The 18,483-nt window shown below is 44.0% G+C and overlaps 1 protein-coding gene across 1 annotated transcript in view; it reads right to left on the bottom strand.

Annotated features, from left to right (window-relative positions):
* apc2 (APC regulator of WNT signaling pathway 2) overlaps positions 1 to 18,483 on the bottom strand; it is an 84,290-nt gene that overhangs the window by 55,249 nt on the left and 10,558 nt on the right. The window contains exons 2-5 of the mRNA XM_074636642.1: positions 9,749 to 9,910; positions 6,083 to 6,173; positions 4,308 to 4,644; positions 3,846 to 3,954 (exon numbers count right to left, since the gene is read on the bottom strand). Coding sequence (XP_074492743.1) covers positions 3,846 to 3,954; positions 4,308 to 4,644; positions 6,083 to 6,173; positions 9,749 to 9,889 — 678 coding nt within the window. The 5' untranslated portion in view covers positions 9,890 to 9,910. The remainder of the gene's footprint in view (positions 1 to 3,845; positions 3,955 to 4,307; positions 4,645 to 6,082; positions 6,174 to 9,748; positions 9,911 to 18,483) is intronic.

Here is an 18,483-nt window from a genome sequence, read left to right on the forward strand (position 1 = left end):
GACCCACTGCACCAGGAGAACCCCGGGGCCCGCTGCACCAGGAGGAACCCAGGACCCACTGCACCAGGAGGAACCCAGGGCCCGCTGCACCAGGAGGAACCCAGGACCCACTGCACCAGGAGAAACCCAGGGCCCGCTGCACCAGGAGGAACCCAGGACCCGCTGCACCAAGAGGAACCCAGGGCCCCGCTGCACTAGGAGAAACCCGGGGCCCACTGCAGCAGGAGAAACCCAGGGCCAACTTCACCAGGAGGTACCCATAGCCCTCTGCACCAGGAGGAACCCGGGTCCCACTGCACCAGGAGGAACCCAGGGCCCGCTGCACCAGGAGGAACCCAGGGCCCCGCTGCACCAGGAGAAACCCGGGGCCCACTGCAGCAGGAGAAACCCAGGGCCCACTGCACCAGGAGGAACCCAGGACCCACTGCACCAGGAGGAACCCAGGGCCCGCTGCACCAGGAGGAACCCAGGACCCACTGCACCAGGAGGAACCCAGGGCCCGCTGCACCAGGAGGAACCCAGGGCCCACTGCACCAGGAGGAACCCGGGGCCCGCTGCACCAGGAGGAACCCAGGGCCCACTGCAGCAGGAGGAACCCAGGGCCCGCTGCACCAGGAGGAACCCAGGGCCCGCTGCACAAGGAGGAAACCAGGGCCCGCTGCACCAGGAGGAACCCGGGGGCCTACTGCAATCTGACAATCTGCAGTCTGACAATCGCTCTGAGGATTTCATCCCGGTACCTAACAGCAGTCAGGGTACTGTTGGCTATGACATGGAGGTCTGTGTGATCCTCCAAGTATGACCATCCCAGACCATCACTGACGATGTTGTTGACAATGACAATGATGTTACAGGCAGCATAACGTTCACCACGGCGTCTCCAGACTCTTTCACGCCGGTCACATGTGCTTAGTGTGAACCTGCTATCATCTGTGATGACAACGGGGCACCAATGGTGGACCTGCCAAGTCTGTTGTTCTCTGGCAAATGCAAAACTACTAAAAAATTTGATTAATCAATAATGTAAATACAGTTATCATGAGTTGCAGCCTGTTCCTACTTCTCTCAGGAGCCTTGCGGTGGAACTGGCAACGAAGCCTCCTCAACCCACCTCTATTGGATGCACTTTAGCGTTCCAGCCTCGCTCCTCAGCTTCAGCTGCAAGGTCGGCATATCACAGATGTTTACGTTCATTTGCCTTTTCCACAGCATCCTCCCAGGGGACGGACAGCTCGATGATGAAGGCGCATCGGCAGGACTTAGACCAGAGGACCAAATCTGGTCGCAACTTGATGCGATTTTGGATGGGAAGCAGAGTCTCCGACCTAAGTCCACGCACATTTCCCAGTCTCTGGCTATGTTCAGTGGGCATGAGTCGGGGGGCGGGAGGGCGGCCCCCTGTTTCTCTCCTTCCCGGATAAAGGCTGGTAGGTGGAGCTTTTGCTGGGTCTTGAGAGGCATGGCGTTGGTGGTCCCTCTCGAGTTCAGCTGCCAAACATCTCAGCACTTGGTTGTGCCGCCAGGTGTATCTTCCTTGTGTTAGGCTGGTCTTACATCCCACCAAGATGTGCTTGAGGGTTGTCGGGACTGTACACAGAGGGCAAGCTGGATCCTCTCCCAGCCATAGGTTTAGATTTGCAAGGGAGGGCAGGGCGTCATATGTCGCTTTGATGATAAAGCTCCGCCTGTTAGTTTCGTTGCTCCACAGCTCACTCCATGGGATTTTCTTCCTCTCTACAGCATTCTATCTTGTCCAGCAGCCTTGCTTAGCTTGGGATACGGCTCTGGTACACCTGGCAGCTCCTTCTTGGCGGCGCACCTCCTCCACCACCAGGTGCCGACATTCAGTTGGAGTAGCCTTTGGCCAGGAAGGTTTCCTTTCGCCCAAGCCAAAGCCCCCTCTGCCTTGTTGGACATGGCCCACAATTTCCTGGTGCCGAGACCCCGAACTGCTGCTGCCGGGGTCCAATATCTTCCTGTGGTTAGAGTTGGAGCGGCGCCTCTTACAACGGAGTCCCGAAATTCTGTGAGTGTCATTTCCAGTCTTGCTTTGGCACATTTGTACTCCTCCACCAGGCTGGACATGGGCTCATTACAGGGCTCCGCTCCCATAAAGCCCTATGATGTGGATCCTTTCATCAGTGAACGAGCCTTTCACTGTGGAAGTGCTGTGGGACTTTCTGGGTTTGATCTCCATAAATGCCCATCTGATGTTGTCCTGGAGTTTTCCTAAAAGGCGCTTGGTGCATCCTTTTTTTATTGTTAATGTGGTCATGTAATCCATGTAAGCTCTGATTGGAGGAAGACGCAGCTTACTCTTCAAGCGTTCCCCTCCAACCACCCATTTTGATGCACGGATGATGAGCTTCATTGCCATGGTGAATGCCAGGGGAGCAATGGTACAGCCTGCCATTATGCCTTTCTCCAGAAGCTGCCAGGTGGTGGTGTTGTCCTGTGTTGTGATACAGAACTGTACATCCTGGAAGTAAGCTTTGTGATGCCCACTGGGACGTTGGAGAAGTTGAAAGCTGCCCACAGGATCTCATGACCCAAAGGCATTTGCAAGATCTAGAAACACCATGTGGAGGTTTTTCTTCTCCTTTTTCGCAGTTTGAATCTGGTGCCAGATGACATTTGCATGTTCCAGACATCCCGCAAAACCGCGTATCCCTGCTTTCTGCACTGATATATCAACAAAGTTGTTGCTCTGCAAGAATGCTGAGAGTCTTTGGACCACTGCCCCAAAGAAGATATTTCCCTCCACATTGAGAAGACGGATCTGGCGGAACTGGCTGATGGTTGTAGATTTCTTTTCTTTGGGGATTAGTATCCCGCCAGCCCTTCACCATGCTTTAGATATGAATCCTTTTTCCCATGCCATTTTCACCAGCTTCCAGAGGTGTTTCAGGACACCGGGGGTGTTCTTATAGAGATGCTTATATGAGATGCTTATATGAGATGCCATTGGCCCCTGGGCATGTTGCTGTTCTTGCCCGTTTTACTATATTCACCACCTCTTTCCATGTAGGGGGCCTTGTGTCCATCTGATGCTTAGGTAGGTGGAGTGGTGGCATGTAGTTGGGATGGTGACTGGCTCACACCTCTGGTTGTCAGAGTAGGTGCTCCTCAGGTACTCCTCCAGTTCCCTTACTGGTGTCCTAAGGATCCCGCTCTTCCCCTTGGCGAAAAACCTTTTGACAAACTTGTACGGTTCACTGTAAAAGCTTGTCCTTGCCCGATCTTTCTTCTTGCGTTGCCTTCTCAGACATTCTGCTCTTCGCAGTTTTGCCAGGAGCTGCTTTATTTCCGCCTGTAGTGCCTCAAGTCCTTTCTTCTCCCCCTTAGTGGCTTTCTTCCACTGCTTTCTCAGCTGTCTTTTTTCCTTCACAAGTCTTTCCATTTCCTGCTGTCTCCTGGACTTTGGCTAGGCTGATGTTTCCTTCTGTGTCCTCTGGTTCTTGACCTTCACCCCAAATTTCTCTGCCCCATAGTTGTAGATGGTGTCCTCCATTCTCTCCAGTTTTCTTTCCACACTTCCTTTTAATCCTTCAAGAAGATGGATGAGGTCTGTGTCAATGGTCTAAAACTCTTTCTTCTGGCAGGACTTTGGCCACAAAATTTGCGGCTTTCGTTTTTCCTTCCTCCTTTCTGCTGCTGGCCGTGGCTGGTGGCTCTGGACTTGTGCCCATTGGCAGTTCTGTGCTTGGTTGAGCTTCGCCTGGGGTGCTGATGCCCTGTGAACTGTGGTGGCTGTCCTGCCACAGGGCTTCACTCGACCGATTTGGCCTACCTCTCAGGAAGTAATGGGTGTTTTGTGTGTGTGTTTTGTGTGTGTGTGTTCTCACCGTGTCGATGCGAGGCAGCTGAGCCAGTCTCTGTGACAGCGCCTCCAACTGGCTGAAGTACCAGCAGCGCTCCCTCTCCTCCCGGTCGATCTCCCCCAGCAAGAGGTTTCTACAGACGGTCACACAGATATCGCTGTTAGCGTTGTGGCTGCTAACCTCGACACATACTGGCTCTCTCACCAAAACACACCTCACACCAAATATGAGGAAGCTATGAGGCCACTGGTCAGTGACAATTTGAACTACAAAGGGGATTTGAGATTAATCTAAAAACAAGAAAAAGTCGTAATGTTTTCGCTATATATCTATATCTATATATTTAATTATTACGGCTATCATTTGGCTCTATAGAAAAGCTTAGTTCAGGATTTATCCTCAGGAGCAGATATTTCATTCTGAAACAAAATGAATGTTCCACCAACATCACCATGATCTCCAGGAGAACTACAAGAATCCTCTCACCTCTCCTTGTACAGCTCCTCCTGGTGATGGTCGCTCATTCGTCCATCCGCCCCGCTGATCACAGCCGTCTTGGGCGGCGCTCCGTCCAGGAAGTGATGCGGTAGCATGATGGCGGCAGCCTCCCCCCCGGGCGCCGCGCTGAGGCGGGACGAAGCTCTGAGCGGACTCCTGGCTCTCGAGGAGGAGGAGCAGGAGGAAGGATGCAGGGCCAGATGGTCGTCTAGCTCCGCCCCGCCGACACCTGTTAGCCCCGCACCTCCCAGACTGCCCGTCAGCAGCCTCAGGTTGTGAGGTTGGTGCTTGAGTTCGTAGTAGTTAGTGAGGTCCATGTGGAGCTCTGAGGGAGGAAGAGGATCAATAATCAATCAATCAATCAATCAATCAATCGATCGACTAAAAAAAATAGATGGGATTCCTTCCTTCTTCCTCTCCTCCTTCCTTCATTTCCTTACTTCCTTTCTTCCCTTTCCTTCTTCCCTTTTTCTTTTCCTTCCTCCCTTCTTCCTCTCCTCCTTCCTTCATTTCCTTAATTCCTTCCTTTCCTTCTTCCCATGTCCTTTTCCTTCCTCTCCTCCTTCCTTCATTTCCTTCCTTCCTTCCTTTCCTTCTTCCCTTGTCCTTTTCCTTCCTCCCTTCTTTCTCTCTTCCTTCCTTTATTTCCATCTTTCTTCCCTTCTTACTTTCCTTTCCTTTCCTGTCCTTCCTTCCTTTCTTCTTCCCTTCTTCCTCTACTAATTCCTTCATTTTCTTCCTTCCTCCCCTTCATCCTTCCTTTCCTTCCTTCCCTCCTTCCTTCCTGCTTCCTCTCTCCCTTCCTTCCTTTCCATCCTTCATTCCTTTTGTTTCCGTCCTTCCTACCTTTCCTTTCATTCCTTCCTTCTTCCCTTTTTCCTCTACTGCTTCCTTCATTCCCTTCCTTCATCCCCTTGTTCTTTCCTTTCTTTCCTTCCACCCTCCCTTCCCTCCTACCTTCCTCCTTCCTCTCTCCCTTCCTTCCCCTTCTTTCATTCCTTCATTTCCTTTCTTCCTTCTTCACTTTTTCCTCTACTCCTTCCATTATTTCCTTCTTCCCCTTCTTCCTTCCTTTTGTTCATCATGGGGCTGTGGCTCAGAGGGTAGAGCAGGTCGTCCACCAATCGGAAAGTCGGTGGTTCGATCCCTGGCTCCTCCGGTCGAAGTAAGAAGCAAGATACTTAATACCAAATTGCTCCCGTCGACTATCGATTTGTGAATGAGTATTTAGATTAGATCCTGATGGGCAGAGTTGACGCCTTGCATGGCAGCCTCTGACATCAGTGTATGAATATGTGTGTGAATGCTGACATGTAGAGTAAAGAGCTTTGAGTGGTCGGAAGACAAGAAAAATTTACCATTCTTCCTTTCCATCTTTCATTCATTCATTTAATTTCCTTCCTTTCTCCCTCCCCCTTCCCTCTCTCTTATCTTCTGACAAACAGAATTGCACTAAACCTTATAATCACATCTGCTGTTGATCTCAGTTGGAGTTTATTGGATTTTCAGTCTAATTGACATGAATTAGTTGTTTCATTGGATTGAGTCATAACGAGGCAGAGCCAGCTGCAGCCAATCAGGTTAGCTGATTGAGTCGATTAATTTAGCTGTGAATAATGATTGGTCCCACTGGAGCCTCAGAAACCAGAGGAGTCGGGGAGTTGTTACTCAGCGGAGACTTTAAAGGAACATTACAACACTGTTGTGAAACCCTTTTGTTCTCTGTCACATGAGAAGATGAACATCATTAGATTGACACTGACCTTTGAGTTGGTGCAGCACGTCACTCCTCCCAGACGAGGCCAGTGTTCCTGCCTCTTGCTCCAGTTTACTCTGCAGCTGCTTCAACACCTCCTGCATCAAAAGAGGAGGAACAGCCACAGATTTACTGAAAGGAAAGCTCCCGAGTGTCAGCTGAAGGTTTGATTCAGATACCCAAACCCAAACCCAAACCCAACTATGCTCCCATTTCTAAAACGTTTTAGAGCCGTTGTGTGCTTTTTCATATCTCAAGAACATTCATCCAATCATCTTCACACTATGCGGGTACAAACAGCCATGGTTTTGCATGTGGTGGCCACAGACAATTGCTCCTTCCTTATCCTTCCTGACTGATTCTTCTTTAGTTTTGAGTTCTGCTAGTGTCCTTGTCACTACTTATAGCATGAGGCGGTACCTGCAGTCCAATCAGTTTGCACAGGTAGTCCAGCTCCTCCAGGATGGCATATCCATAGGTGCGGTCGCAAGAAGGTTTGCTGTGTCTCCCAGCACAGTCTCAAGAGCATGGAGGAGATACCAGGAGACCGTCGGTTACACGTGGAGGGCCGGACGGGGCCGTAGAAGGGGACCGACCCAGCAGCAGGACCGGTATCTTCTCCTTTGTGTGAGGAGGAACAGGAGGAGCACTGCCAGAGCACAGCCCTACAAAATGACCTCCAGCAGGCTACTGGTAAGCATGTTTCTGACCAAACTGTCAGAAACAGACTCCATGAGGGTGGCATGAGGGCCCCACGTCCTCTAGTGGGACCTGTGCTCACAGCCCAGCACCGTGCAGCTCCATTGGCATTCACCAGAGAACACCAGAATTGGCAGGTTCGCCATTGGCGCCCCGTTCTCTTCAAAGATGAGAGCAGGTTCACACTGAGCACATGTGACAGGCGTGAAAGAGTCTGGAGACGCCGCGTGAACGTTATGCTGCCTGTAACATCATCCAGCATGACCAGTTTGGTGGTGGGTCAGTGATGGTCTGGGGAGGCATATCCTTGGAGGGTCGCACAGACCGAATGTTAGCTGACCAGACAAAGGTCTCTCCATGAATCAATGCTGATACTGTGATCCTGCCTCAGCCTCTCGACCGCGGCCAGAGGGAACAGGGGAGACACAGGAGTTTTGGTCGGAGACGATAACGTTTCTCTCTTCACAAGACACGGGAAACCTCTGTTGGTCTGGAGGAGCTGCAGCAGTTATTTCTGCACAAATGTCCACTGAACATTCACTAGATATTCTCAGAGCTAAACTAACTCTTCTGCAGTGTGGAGTGTGTGCGCATGCAGGTGAGAGGTGGAGCGAGCTGAGCGAGTGAGAATGAGCGCGGTGTGTGAGTGAAGGCAGGCAGAGGAGCAGATTACAGCAGAGACTCCGGTCCTGGAGACCAAAGCTACGGTCTCCCCCGCGTCCTCCGACCGCGGCCAACACTGTTTAACAGACGGGCTTCACTAGTTACAACCAAGAGGTTTTGGTGCTTCACTGTAGTTTGTGTTGGAGTCTGAGTCTGAACAGCGGAGACACATGGGACATCGACCCGCAATGATTTGTACATGTAAGAAGTTACAAACAGTCCTTTAACATGATTATGTAAATCATCTTTCAGAGAATTCTCCTCACCGGTAAGAATAAATACTAAATTCCTTCTCTGCATTTGAATTCAACTTCATAATTTTGCATAAAAACAGTCACCTTTAAAGGTTTGTACCTATGAAGAATATCAGAATGAGTTTTTTAAAAACCCACCATCTGTGATTTGTCTGTATTTGAAGAATGTTAACTCCTCCTCGGGACATTAAAAGCCCCAAATTCCCAGAAACAGTACTGAAGACATGTCCTGTGTGGTCTGTCTCCACACTCACATGAACACCAGTCAGTCAGAACTAGAAATACTTCATTCCTGTAGTCTTTTCTCTGACTGTTGCGGGTTAAATCTTGTCAATAAAATGGAGTCAAATGACCTCTGGTTCCTTTTAAATCTTATTTCAACAATAATAAAATCATCAAAACAGCAAAAAAAGACAAAAAAAAACATAGTCAGAAAAAAATTGATTTCACAATCCATCAGCTGCAGATAAAATCTGACTTCTTCATCCCAGACAAAAATAAACAGAAGTCATTCCTTCATGTCCACGAACTTCTTCCTCCTGATCAGAACTCTGTCATGCCTGTTATGTCCAGACGGATGTCCTCCTGCAGACTCACCTGCTGCAGGTGAACCGTGTCTAGTTGACGGACGTCCTGATTCTGATAAAACCAGCTGAGTTCAGTATGATAATCCAACTGCTGTCAGCATCTGGACACGTGAGTGTGTGCGTGTAGTCACATGCATGTGTGCACGTACATGTGTGTTTATGTGCGTGCAGCTGATGGGATTTATGTGCAGCAGGCTTTGAGCCTGATTTCACAGGTTTCTCTCTATCTCTGTCTCGCTTTATTTCTATGTATTATTTTCCTACAAATGTAGTTCATTTCAGATTCAGTCCAGAGTTTAAAGTTTTGTTCAACTTTGAAGAGAAAGTGAGTTAAAATGTCTCTAAATATATGATTTTTCTCCGGCGAGCTAAAGGGTTAAATATTATTACAAATTAGTGTTTTTTTTCACAGTTTTTCATATACTTTAATGATCAGAAAAACAAAGAATTTAAAGATTCGGATCATTCAGATGAGCGCGCGTTCACGTCTAGAGGTGGAGCGAGTACGCGAGAACGCGCGCTGTCTGAGTGAAGGCGAGCAGGCAGAGGAGGAGGGTACAGCGGCTACACGCGAACGCGCATATGCGAGCGCGCATGTGTGCCGACCCGCTACATTTATTAGCTTACAAAGTTACAAACAGTCCCTTTAAGTCATAACAAAAGCCTAAAAAGGATCTGGTTCCAGCTTCTGAAATGTCATTATTTACCACTTTTCTTTGTCTATGGTAATAAACTGAATATTTTGGACTGTTAGTTTAACAAAACCATATAGTTATAAGTCCCATCCCCTCCATGATAGTGGATGGAACATGGGCCAAACTAAAAAGTCAAAGTAAACGTCAAATACATTTTTCACAAAGATGGTTTCTGTCATTTTAGGTAATTCTTATCACGCTGATGTATGTTCAAGTGTCAATTTTTCTAAGTTTGGATTTAATTCGTTATTTGATACTATAAAAAGGGGGTGAGACATCATGATTGACAGCTGTGATTGACAACTGTGAGTCTCTCTCTCTAACAAGCTGCAGCCATGCTCAGGGACCACAATACCGTGGCTTCAGCCCCCCGATCACTACTATCACTATCCAGGATATTATGGCTTCACTTTTGTACAGTGGGGGGGAGTGGAGACACATGGTCCATCTATATATACAGTCTGTGGTCAAAACCAACCATCAGTGTCTTGATTGATTTCCTTTCACTTCAATTCTATTAATATCAATCTTCAAAGACTTAACGGTCTGCAGAGAGATGTAGTTTCATAGGTATTTTATGTTTGACAATATCATTTTCACAGCATAGCTACTGAAACAGTTGCCCTGAAGGTAAAGCATCAGTCTAAAAGCTGATGGGGGATTTGGAGAAGCTCTCAGCAGGAATGTAAAGTAAACGTGCTGTAAAACATTAAAATGAGACTAGCGGTTTGGTCCTTTGATTCTGTGATGGTATTGTTGCAGCATCCATACTGACCTTCATCCCAGTGGTCTCGGTCTCCAGTTTGGACAGGTGGTTGGAGTTGTCCTCCAGCTCCCTCCTCAGGTGAGAGTTCTCCTTACGGAGCGCCTCCACCTGGTGGGCCAGCTGGTCGTAGGAAGCCACAGCGTTGGCCATCTTCACACTGTGCAGCGCCCCCTGCAGGAACACAGAGGAGGAGGAGGAGGAGGAGGAGGAGGAGGAGGAGGAGGAGGAGGAGGAGGAGGAAGAGGAGGAGGAGGAGGAGGAGGAGGAGGAGGAGGACGAGGAGGACGAGGAGGAACGGTTTTAGTCTGAGTGATGAGAGACTGGTGGCAGGTTTTACAAAGCTGCTTCACATTCCCTGGCCCCTGTTCAGACCTGGTATTAACATGCGTCCTCAGTGATCGGATCACAAGTGGACAGCTCTAAGTACAGGTGTGAACACAGTCAGGACGCATTGACCACATATGACCACATTCCTTTAGTAGTGTTTAGTGAATGTGTCCGGGGCCACATTAAGGACCGCCTACTCAACTGATGCCCTGCTGGGATCCGTGGGTCTCCGCACTCCTCATGTGAATAGACGGGCAGACGTGAGAGCTTGTCTGCCTCCCGGGTTGGAAAATGTAGGATATTACTACCGACATTCATGTATATTAGCTAATACTGCTGTATTAGCCGTGTGTTTACTACGTGTTTATTTGAATATAGAGCGGGGAAGTGAGATCGGATCACAAGTGGCCACTGAAGACGGAGACGCATTCTAATGCCAGGTGTGAATGAGACGTACTAAAAGCTGTCCACTTGTGGTCGGATCACTCAGGATGCATGTTAATGCCAGGTGTGAACAGGGCCAAAGATTTCAGACTTGTTACGACCAGACAATCAGCATCTTACAGGACACCCTGATGGAGTTTTAATGTGAAGCAACAGCAGGAAATGATGAGTTTGCATCAGCGGCATCTCAACACGCCACTCAAGAAGTCACAAGCTTCTCACATTCAGTCTGCTTTGAAAAACATATTGATTCACTTATAAATTACTTATTTATTCAGTTCATTGTTCAGCCTATAAAATATTGATCACAAATAAGAGCCCAGAGTGCAGATTGTTCCTTTAAAGTCTGTAAAAAACAACAGTCACTGCAATTGATGGCAGGTAGATGACTCTGAACTACAAATTAAAGTTTTGCAGATATCATCAGTTCATTAAAGTGATTTTTGCTGCATTTTTGTCAAGAAGGAAAAGAAACAGACAAAAAAATACAGTCTGGATGAAGCACTGAATAGAGAAACGTTTGGTATGATAATTTACAATGATATGTATCATACTATATGTTTTAACAAAAACAGATTGACAGTAACAGCATGCAGAAATACTGAGTATGTTTTGCAATTCTCAGTTGTTTTTTTAAATTTTCACATTCATTTAATACTTTTACTTTTTCTTATAAAGTTTGGGGGGAAAAGCAATTAACACTAAAATAAATAAATAAATAAATAAATAATCTTTTTGTGTAAGCAGATTTCTACAAAACTGAACTAAAGAAAAATAAATGAGAACATCCAAACAAAGACCTCATCTACAGTTTTGTCGCATTTCAAAATAATAAGTTGTATTATTATTGATGATGATTGTTATTATTAAAGATGAGCAGTAGCTGACTGTGTGAATAAACAGATGTTTATCCAGAGAGACGAGAGGAGAGTTTCAGTTCATTCTGTCTGAGCTGTTTCACACACAGAAAAAACACCTTCCACCAAACCCTATTCAGATAAAACCCATTTTAGACTGTTAATCAACGTTTGTGTGTTTTATTCTTCTATCTTTCTGCTTCGTTTGTTGTGTTCATGTTCAGAGGGGAAACAAGATCTCCTCTTCCTCCTCATCCTCATCAGATGGCTTACAGGGAGCATCTAATAATCTGTCATGTCAGTTTTGGTTTGGCTCGATGTTTTTCAGTCTGTTAGATAACATGTTATCTAAGTTTCTCCTGCGGCTATTTTCCAACCTCCACTCATCTGATCCTGAATCAGTCTCTTTTATTAAGGCTGCGATAACGCATTAACACAAATTCATTTTAAAGCCACTAATTTCTTTAACGCATTAACGCAATATACGCAATAGGTTCAGTTTTAAAGCTAGAGTGAAGATACTGGTATCATATGAAACTAGATGACATAAGGATACTAGCTTGTCGTGAAGGAGGCTAAATAACGCTCCAAACTTATGCAACATTTTGGCAAAGAAAAACTGGCATGTCCATTTTCAAAGGGGTCCTTTGACCTCTGACCTCCAGATCAGTGAATGTAAATGGGTTCTATGGGTACCCACGAGTCTCCCCTTTACAGACATGCCCACTTTATGATAATCACATGCAGTTTGGGGCAAGTCATAGTCAAGTCAGCACACTGACACACTGACAGCTGTTGTTGCCTGTTGGGCTGCAGTTTGCCATGTTATGATTGGAGCATATTGTTTTATGTTAAATGCAGTACCTGTGAGGGTTTCTGGATCAATATCTGTCATTGTTTTGTGTTGTTAATTGATTTCCAATAATAAATATAAACATACATTTGCATAAAACAAATATATTTGCCCACTCCCATGTTGATAAGAGGATTAAATACTTGACAAATCTCTGTAATGATTAGGTGACATTGCACTTTCCTACCACAAGGTGTCAGTAATGGTTTTGTTGTTAGACCTACGACGGTCTGTTGAAGTACGGAAACAAGGACGGAAAAGGTTAGGAAAACGCGACATGAATGTTCAGCGGTCAGGTTGGTAAATAAAAGTATCTGAGGTGAACCGGACAAGAGACTCCGTTCATTGATGAAATACAATGAACAAAACAATCTCCTTTTAAGGTACATTTTGAACAGATAAAAAACGTGCGATTAATTTGCGATTAATCGTGATTAACTATTTTAATTGTTTGACAGCCCCGGTTTTTATTAATATAACGAGGAAACATTTTGAACTTGACAAACATAAACTGACAGCATACTTCATTTGTTTTATATGATATCTAAAGTACGATGAATGTTTTTATGGTTGCGTTCTGAACTCAAAGTTCTTGGATAAGATTCAGAGAGTAATTTTGGTCATGTGCATAATAACTTTATCTTCAGATAAACTTTAGGTTGTATTCCTGTACAGAATGAGGTCTGTGGATTTTGTCTTCCATCACTTACACATTATGGAGAGATCTTTTAATGTCTACTATGAACAGGAGGAATTATTACAGCAAGCAAAACCGGTTTCAGGTTTGAACCATCATTTTCCCTGAACTGACTAGAATATTTTAGCAGACAGGGTTGCATGTTGTCTTTACTGATTTTAATATTTGCTGTTCAATACTGCTGTGCATGCTTATATCCTATTTTAATAACTGTTTTAATGTTATATCGTTCTTTAGGATGACTGTAATATCTGTTCAGTGACTACACAGTTGAGAGAAACGTGCACCAATAGACCAAATGAATAAAGTGATCAATAATTAAACCTCAGATAGAGTCTGTGGTCACAGTGAGGTCATTACTTTGGGGTCAGAGCTGCACATGCTCAGTGAGCTCTTTAAAGCAGCTCACGTGACTGAATCCAACTGTGACCTTCACTGCAGAGACGACGATTCAGAGAGCTCCCACCAACATGTGGAGAGGAAGAGACTCTGCTCTTTGTTTGTTTGTTTCAGAGAGTAAATCAAATCAAATGACTGTGTTCGTTGTTATTCAGATGATTTTGTCTCTCTGTCGTCAGGTTTTTGTGCTCTCAGTGCAGCAGATCTGAAGTCAGCAGGTGGTCAGTGCAGCAAATGTCACTGCTTCACTATGAGGAACCTGATTCAGACTGTCATTTAATGTGGATTTACTGGACGGGTTCTCAGGTTGCAGGACGGACTGCAGAGGACTGTATAGGACAGGAATAATCTTGTTTAATTCTCATTATTTATATAATTTTATCAAAATGATGTGATGAAATATGTGACAAACTAAATCCTTATTTTACCACAATGCAGCTTTGTAAAGGTCCTTAATTTATCAGGGGATTGCGAATGCTCAGGTTCAGGCAAGATTGGAAAATAATGTGTATAAATCAAACTTTTATTTAAGTACCAGTATTAAGTACCTGTATGTGCCTGTGTGGTCTATTGCTACCAGGCGGCAACCTCTGGGTCTGAAAAGTGAAGCCAATGCTGAAGTGCCTTAAACCTGCATTCTTTCTAACAGCCAGCAGGGGGCGACTCCTCTGGTTGCAAAAAGAAGTCTGATTGTATAGAAGTCTATGAGAAAATGACCCTACTTCTCACTTGATTTATTACCTCAGTAAACATTGTAATCATGAGTTTATGGCCTCAATCTCTATTTTCAAGTCTTCTTCAATACAGCATGATGTTCATTTAGTAAATGATGGTCCCATTTAGAGTCAAATAGACCATAAAGCAGGGGATGCTTTAGGGGCAGGGCTACCTTGTGATTGACAGGTCGCTACCACGGCGTTGTCCGGTCTGGGAGTTGTCTGTGTTTTCGTCCTAGAACTAACACTTTCACAGTGTGTTTTCACTTCATGAAAGGTAATTGTAACATTTTGGTTGCCTGAAAATGTCTTATTTAGTGTTCAATTGTACTTAGGTCCTCCTTCTCGTGTCACTTCTTGTTGCAAAAAAACAAGATGGCGACCCCGAGGCTTCAAAATGTCAGTCCACAAACGTCACTGTGACTATGTCCACTTCTTATATACGGTACAGTTTATGATTACTATTCACTATTACTGCTCACTGAGTTTCAAGCCCAAACACAGACACATACCGACACTTTATCTGATTCTAACTTCCGGTTTGTAAGAGTGACGAGTCAGCTCGTTCTACTGCTGCTGATGAAAACAACAAACATGTATGATAAAAACCAGACAGCCCAGGAGCTCAACACAGTAGCTATAGCCATTATATGTAGAAAAACAATCGAACAGCCCATTCATCTTACACATACCAATGAAAAGGTTTAGACTAGACGTCTTCACATGTCCAAAGTTTGGAACCCAATCTAAAACTGACCCATGAAAAGTTGAACCAGACATGCATCAATTTACTGGCAGAAAAAAAAGAAAAGAAAACAAAAGAACGGACACCAGGATAATTAGAGCCCAGAACCCAGAGGCAGGACAGAGAGAACAACACACCAGCAGAACCATCACGTTTCAACAGTTAACCAGCAGAAACGCATATTCACACTCGAAGAACGTGTTTCTCCTGTGATGACAACATGTTCTTATCCCATCCTTTTCACGTACTGACACTTCGTCAGACCCCTCGGCGTCACTTTTCAGACAGCAGTAAACACGTGCTTCAAGTTGTGAATTAAACAAAAACACTCTCTTAGGTTGAGGCAACAAAACTACTTAGTTAGGTTTAGGAAACAACTACATGGTTGGGCTTAAAATTACTAAATTTGTACCGTGAAAATGACACTGAATGTTGTGAACACGGGACACGAATGAACAGCTGATTGTAACAGCATATTGTGTCCATTACTCCCCCCCATGTCATAAACTCTGATATGATTGTGACACATCACGTCACTCTGTCATGAATCACTTCACTCACTCTAATGCAAATATTCCAATCAAAATGTTCTGAAGTAATATGCTTATGACCACAACGTGTTTTTCAACACTGTTATGATAACTTCTGTTGTGATTTATTCAGAGCTTTCTGCCAATGATGCATAAGGAGCAATATGTTCATTATTTTAAAGTTGAAGCACTTACTGAAAGTCAAGGTCAAATGCTTTGGACTGGCAAGTTTAATTGTCTGGATTTATGAGGACAATTACATTAAGTATAAATGCTGTCAAGTTGAGTCCAAATTCAATTTGAATAAAATGACCCTCTGTTTAAAGGTTTATAATCTAACATGATTCAAATTGAAATGCGTTTCTGTTTATCACTATGAAACAGATCTTAAGTATTCAGGTTGAAAACGCTTAGAATACAAATAGTTCCAATGGCTAAGAGTACAAATGTTAGTAACCATACGCTTAATTACATTTGTCGATTACGATTAATTGTTACAATTACAGTTTTTCTCGATTGTTTACACACATTTTCTGAAAGCATGCCTCATACTCTCAGAACTCTACACACAAATCAAAAAACACACACACAATGGGCAAAACCCCTCAATTATCCTGCAAAATTAAACTTTACATTCAAAACAATGTTATTTCTTCTCAAAATGGTATTTTGTTTTCAAATGACACACACAAACCATCATATGAATAGACATTTATAAGAACCAGTTGAACACTGATGTGCTCAATGTAAAACACTATGATGAATGGAAAACACTTCTTCTCCATTCATCATAATGACTTAGGCCTTTTTTTTGTTCAGTGTTACACTTACTACAGACAGTACATACATAAGTGTGTTGTAAAATATTTTAGAATATTGTTTTTATACTCAGAACACACAAATACACGGTAACAAATATATTTTATTTTCCCCACAAAAACAATGTACACAGTGTACATCCCAACCAACACAAAGTTGCACATACAGAGGTCTACATACAAAACAACAGAAGAATTTACTGTATACAGTTACAGTAAAAAAAACGAAAAAAAAACTATGCTGCATCCTCTCTTCTGTTTCGGTCTGGCCACAGCACCTCATCCACATCACAAGCAATGTTTTCCCTGGCCAAGCAGCGGGGGAAATATCGCTTAGCATGTCGAATCCAGCCATGAAAAGCATCAACTGATTGCTAATTGTAACACTGTGTGACAGGTGTTTGCCCATGTGATGAGTCAGTGTGCATAGTAGGGCAATTGACTTTAGAATTTTGAATGACAGTGTGTTCCTTGTGAAAACGAGATTTTCTTCATGAAAATTGTGCCAAATGCAGAGAATTGTTTGTAGTGTTCTGAAAAAAGTGTGTTTTAGAACTGCAATTTGAGTGTAAAGCAGGAATTGTGCTTGTAGTTTAGCAGAATTGGTTCAGGGGGTTGGTGCATGAGTTACATGTTGTGGTCATTGTGTGTCAAGTACCAGTATTTGTGTGTAAACAATTGAGAAAAACTGTAAGAGGGGGTCCTTGGAAAAATGTTCCCCCTGTAAGGGGTCCTTGGTCCCAAAATGTTTGAGAACCCCTGGATTGAAAACCAGACAGCACATATGGAAACATATTTTCTAGGAGACAGTGTTGTTAGGCTGAGGACAGTTTTACTTTAAAGGGCTGTTTATGCTTAAATTAGGGGTTACATCAATGAGGGTCCTCACGATTACAGGAGAATAAATGAGTGTGTGTAGGTCCCCTTCATACTGCACACCTCAGCTGGTGTGTGTGTGTGTGTGTGTGTGTGTGTGTGTGTGTGTGTGTGTGTGTGTGTGTGTGTGTGTGTGTGTGTGTGTGTGTGTGTGTGATGTCGGGGTTTCTCATCAAACACCTGTTCTGACATATTGATGTTCTGTGTTACCATGGTAACAGGCCCCCACCCCCCCACCATCGCCATGGTGACACATTGAGTTATGTCTCTTTCTGCCTCTCACACACACACACACACACACACACACACACACACACACACACGCACACACACACACACACACACACACAGCTCACTGCTGCAGTCGCTGGCAAAGCATGCTGGGTAAGAAAATGTGGGAGCTCCCAGGAGGATAACGAATCAGACGGAGACTTAACACGAGCGTCAACGGAGCCTGTTAACGGTGCAGTTACTATGGCAACGACCACTCTGAAGCGTGTGACCCCGATATGAGACGACAGCGAGAAGAGATGAAACAGCAAGAGAAAGAAAGACAGAGAATCAATCCATCTGCAGGGAAATACATTTACTCAAGTACTGTACTCGAGTACAATTTTGAGGTATTTGTACTTTGAGTATTTCCATTTTCTCCTTCCTTCACTACATTTTGGATGTAAATATTGTACGTTTCACTGCACTACATTTATCAGTTTTAGTTACTGTGCAGATTCAGATTAATAATACAAATATAATAACTATTAAATGATGATGTTATTATTATATATTAAGATAAAACTTTAATGATCCCCGGAGGGAAATTCACAAACTACCCAGCAGTATATAAAGTAATTACAATGAGTGCCACATTTACCAGCAACATTAAAGTGATGAACACATAAAGCATCAATAATTATAAACTATAATGGGCCATTATGCATAATGAGTACTTTTGGTACTGTATGTATATTTTGATGCTAATACTTTTGTACTTTCACTCATAAAAATTATAATGCAGGACTTTTACTTGTAACAGCGTAATTCTAAACTGTGGTATTACTACTTTTACAAAAGGTTCTGAGTACTTCTTCTGCTTCTGAAAGCAGTGAGAGAAACCTGAATAACTACAGAGAAAGATGGAAGATGATTTAAAAGATGAATCATTTTGATTTTTAGTCAAATTTCTACTCATTTAAAATCCAAACAGTCACAGCAATGAGGAATAAAGATGGAAATCAATCGGCTGATATTAGCTTGTCTCCATGAGACAGTTTTACACTGTAAAATGTTATGTTCAGTTTGTATCTGGGTCACAATAAAAAAAGAAAAAAACTAATCCACTCTCTAAGCATAAAAAAAAAAACTGAAAAAGAATGACATGAAGAATAAATTTGAAGATTGAAAAACACATCAGAACGCAAAATTTTTTTTACATGAAATAAAAAAAAAAAAGTGAATGCCTGTGCGTTATTTTTCAGTGGAAAT

Source organism: Sebastes fasciatus, chromosome 5, assembly GCF_043250625.1.
Source record: "Sebastes fasciatus isolate fSebFas1 chromosome 5, fSebFas1.pri, whole genome shotgun sequence".
Lineage (NCBI taxonomy): Eukaryota > Metazoa > Chordata > Actinopteri > Perciformes > Sebastidae > Sebastes > Sebastes fasciatus.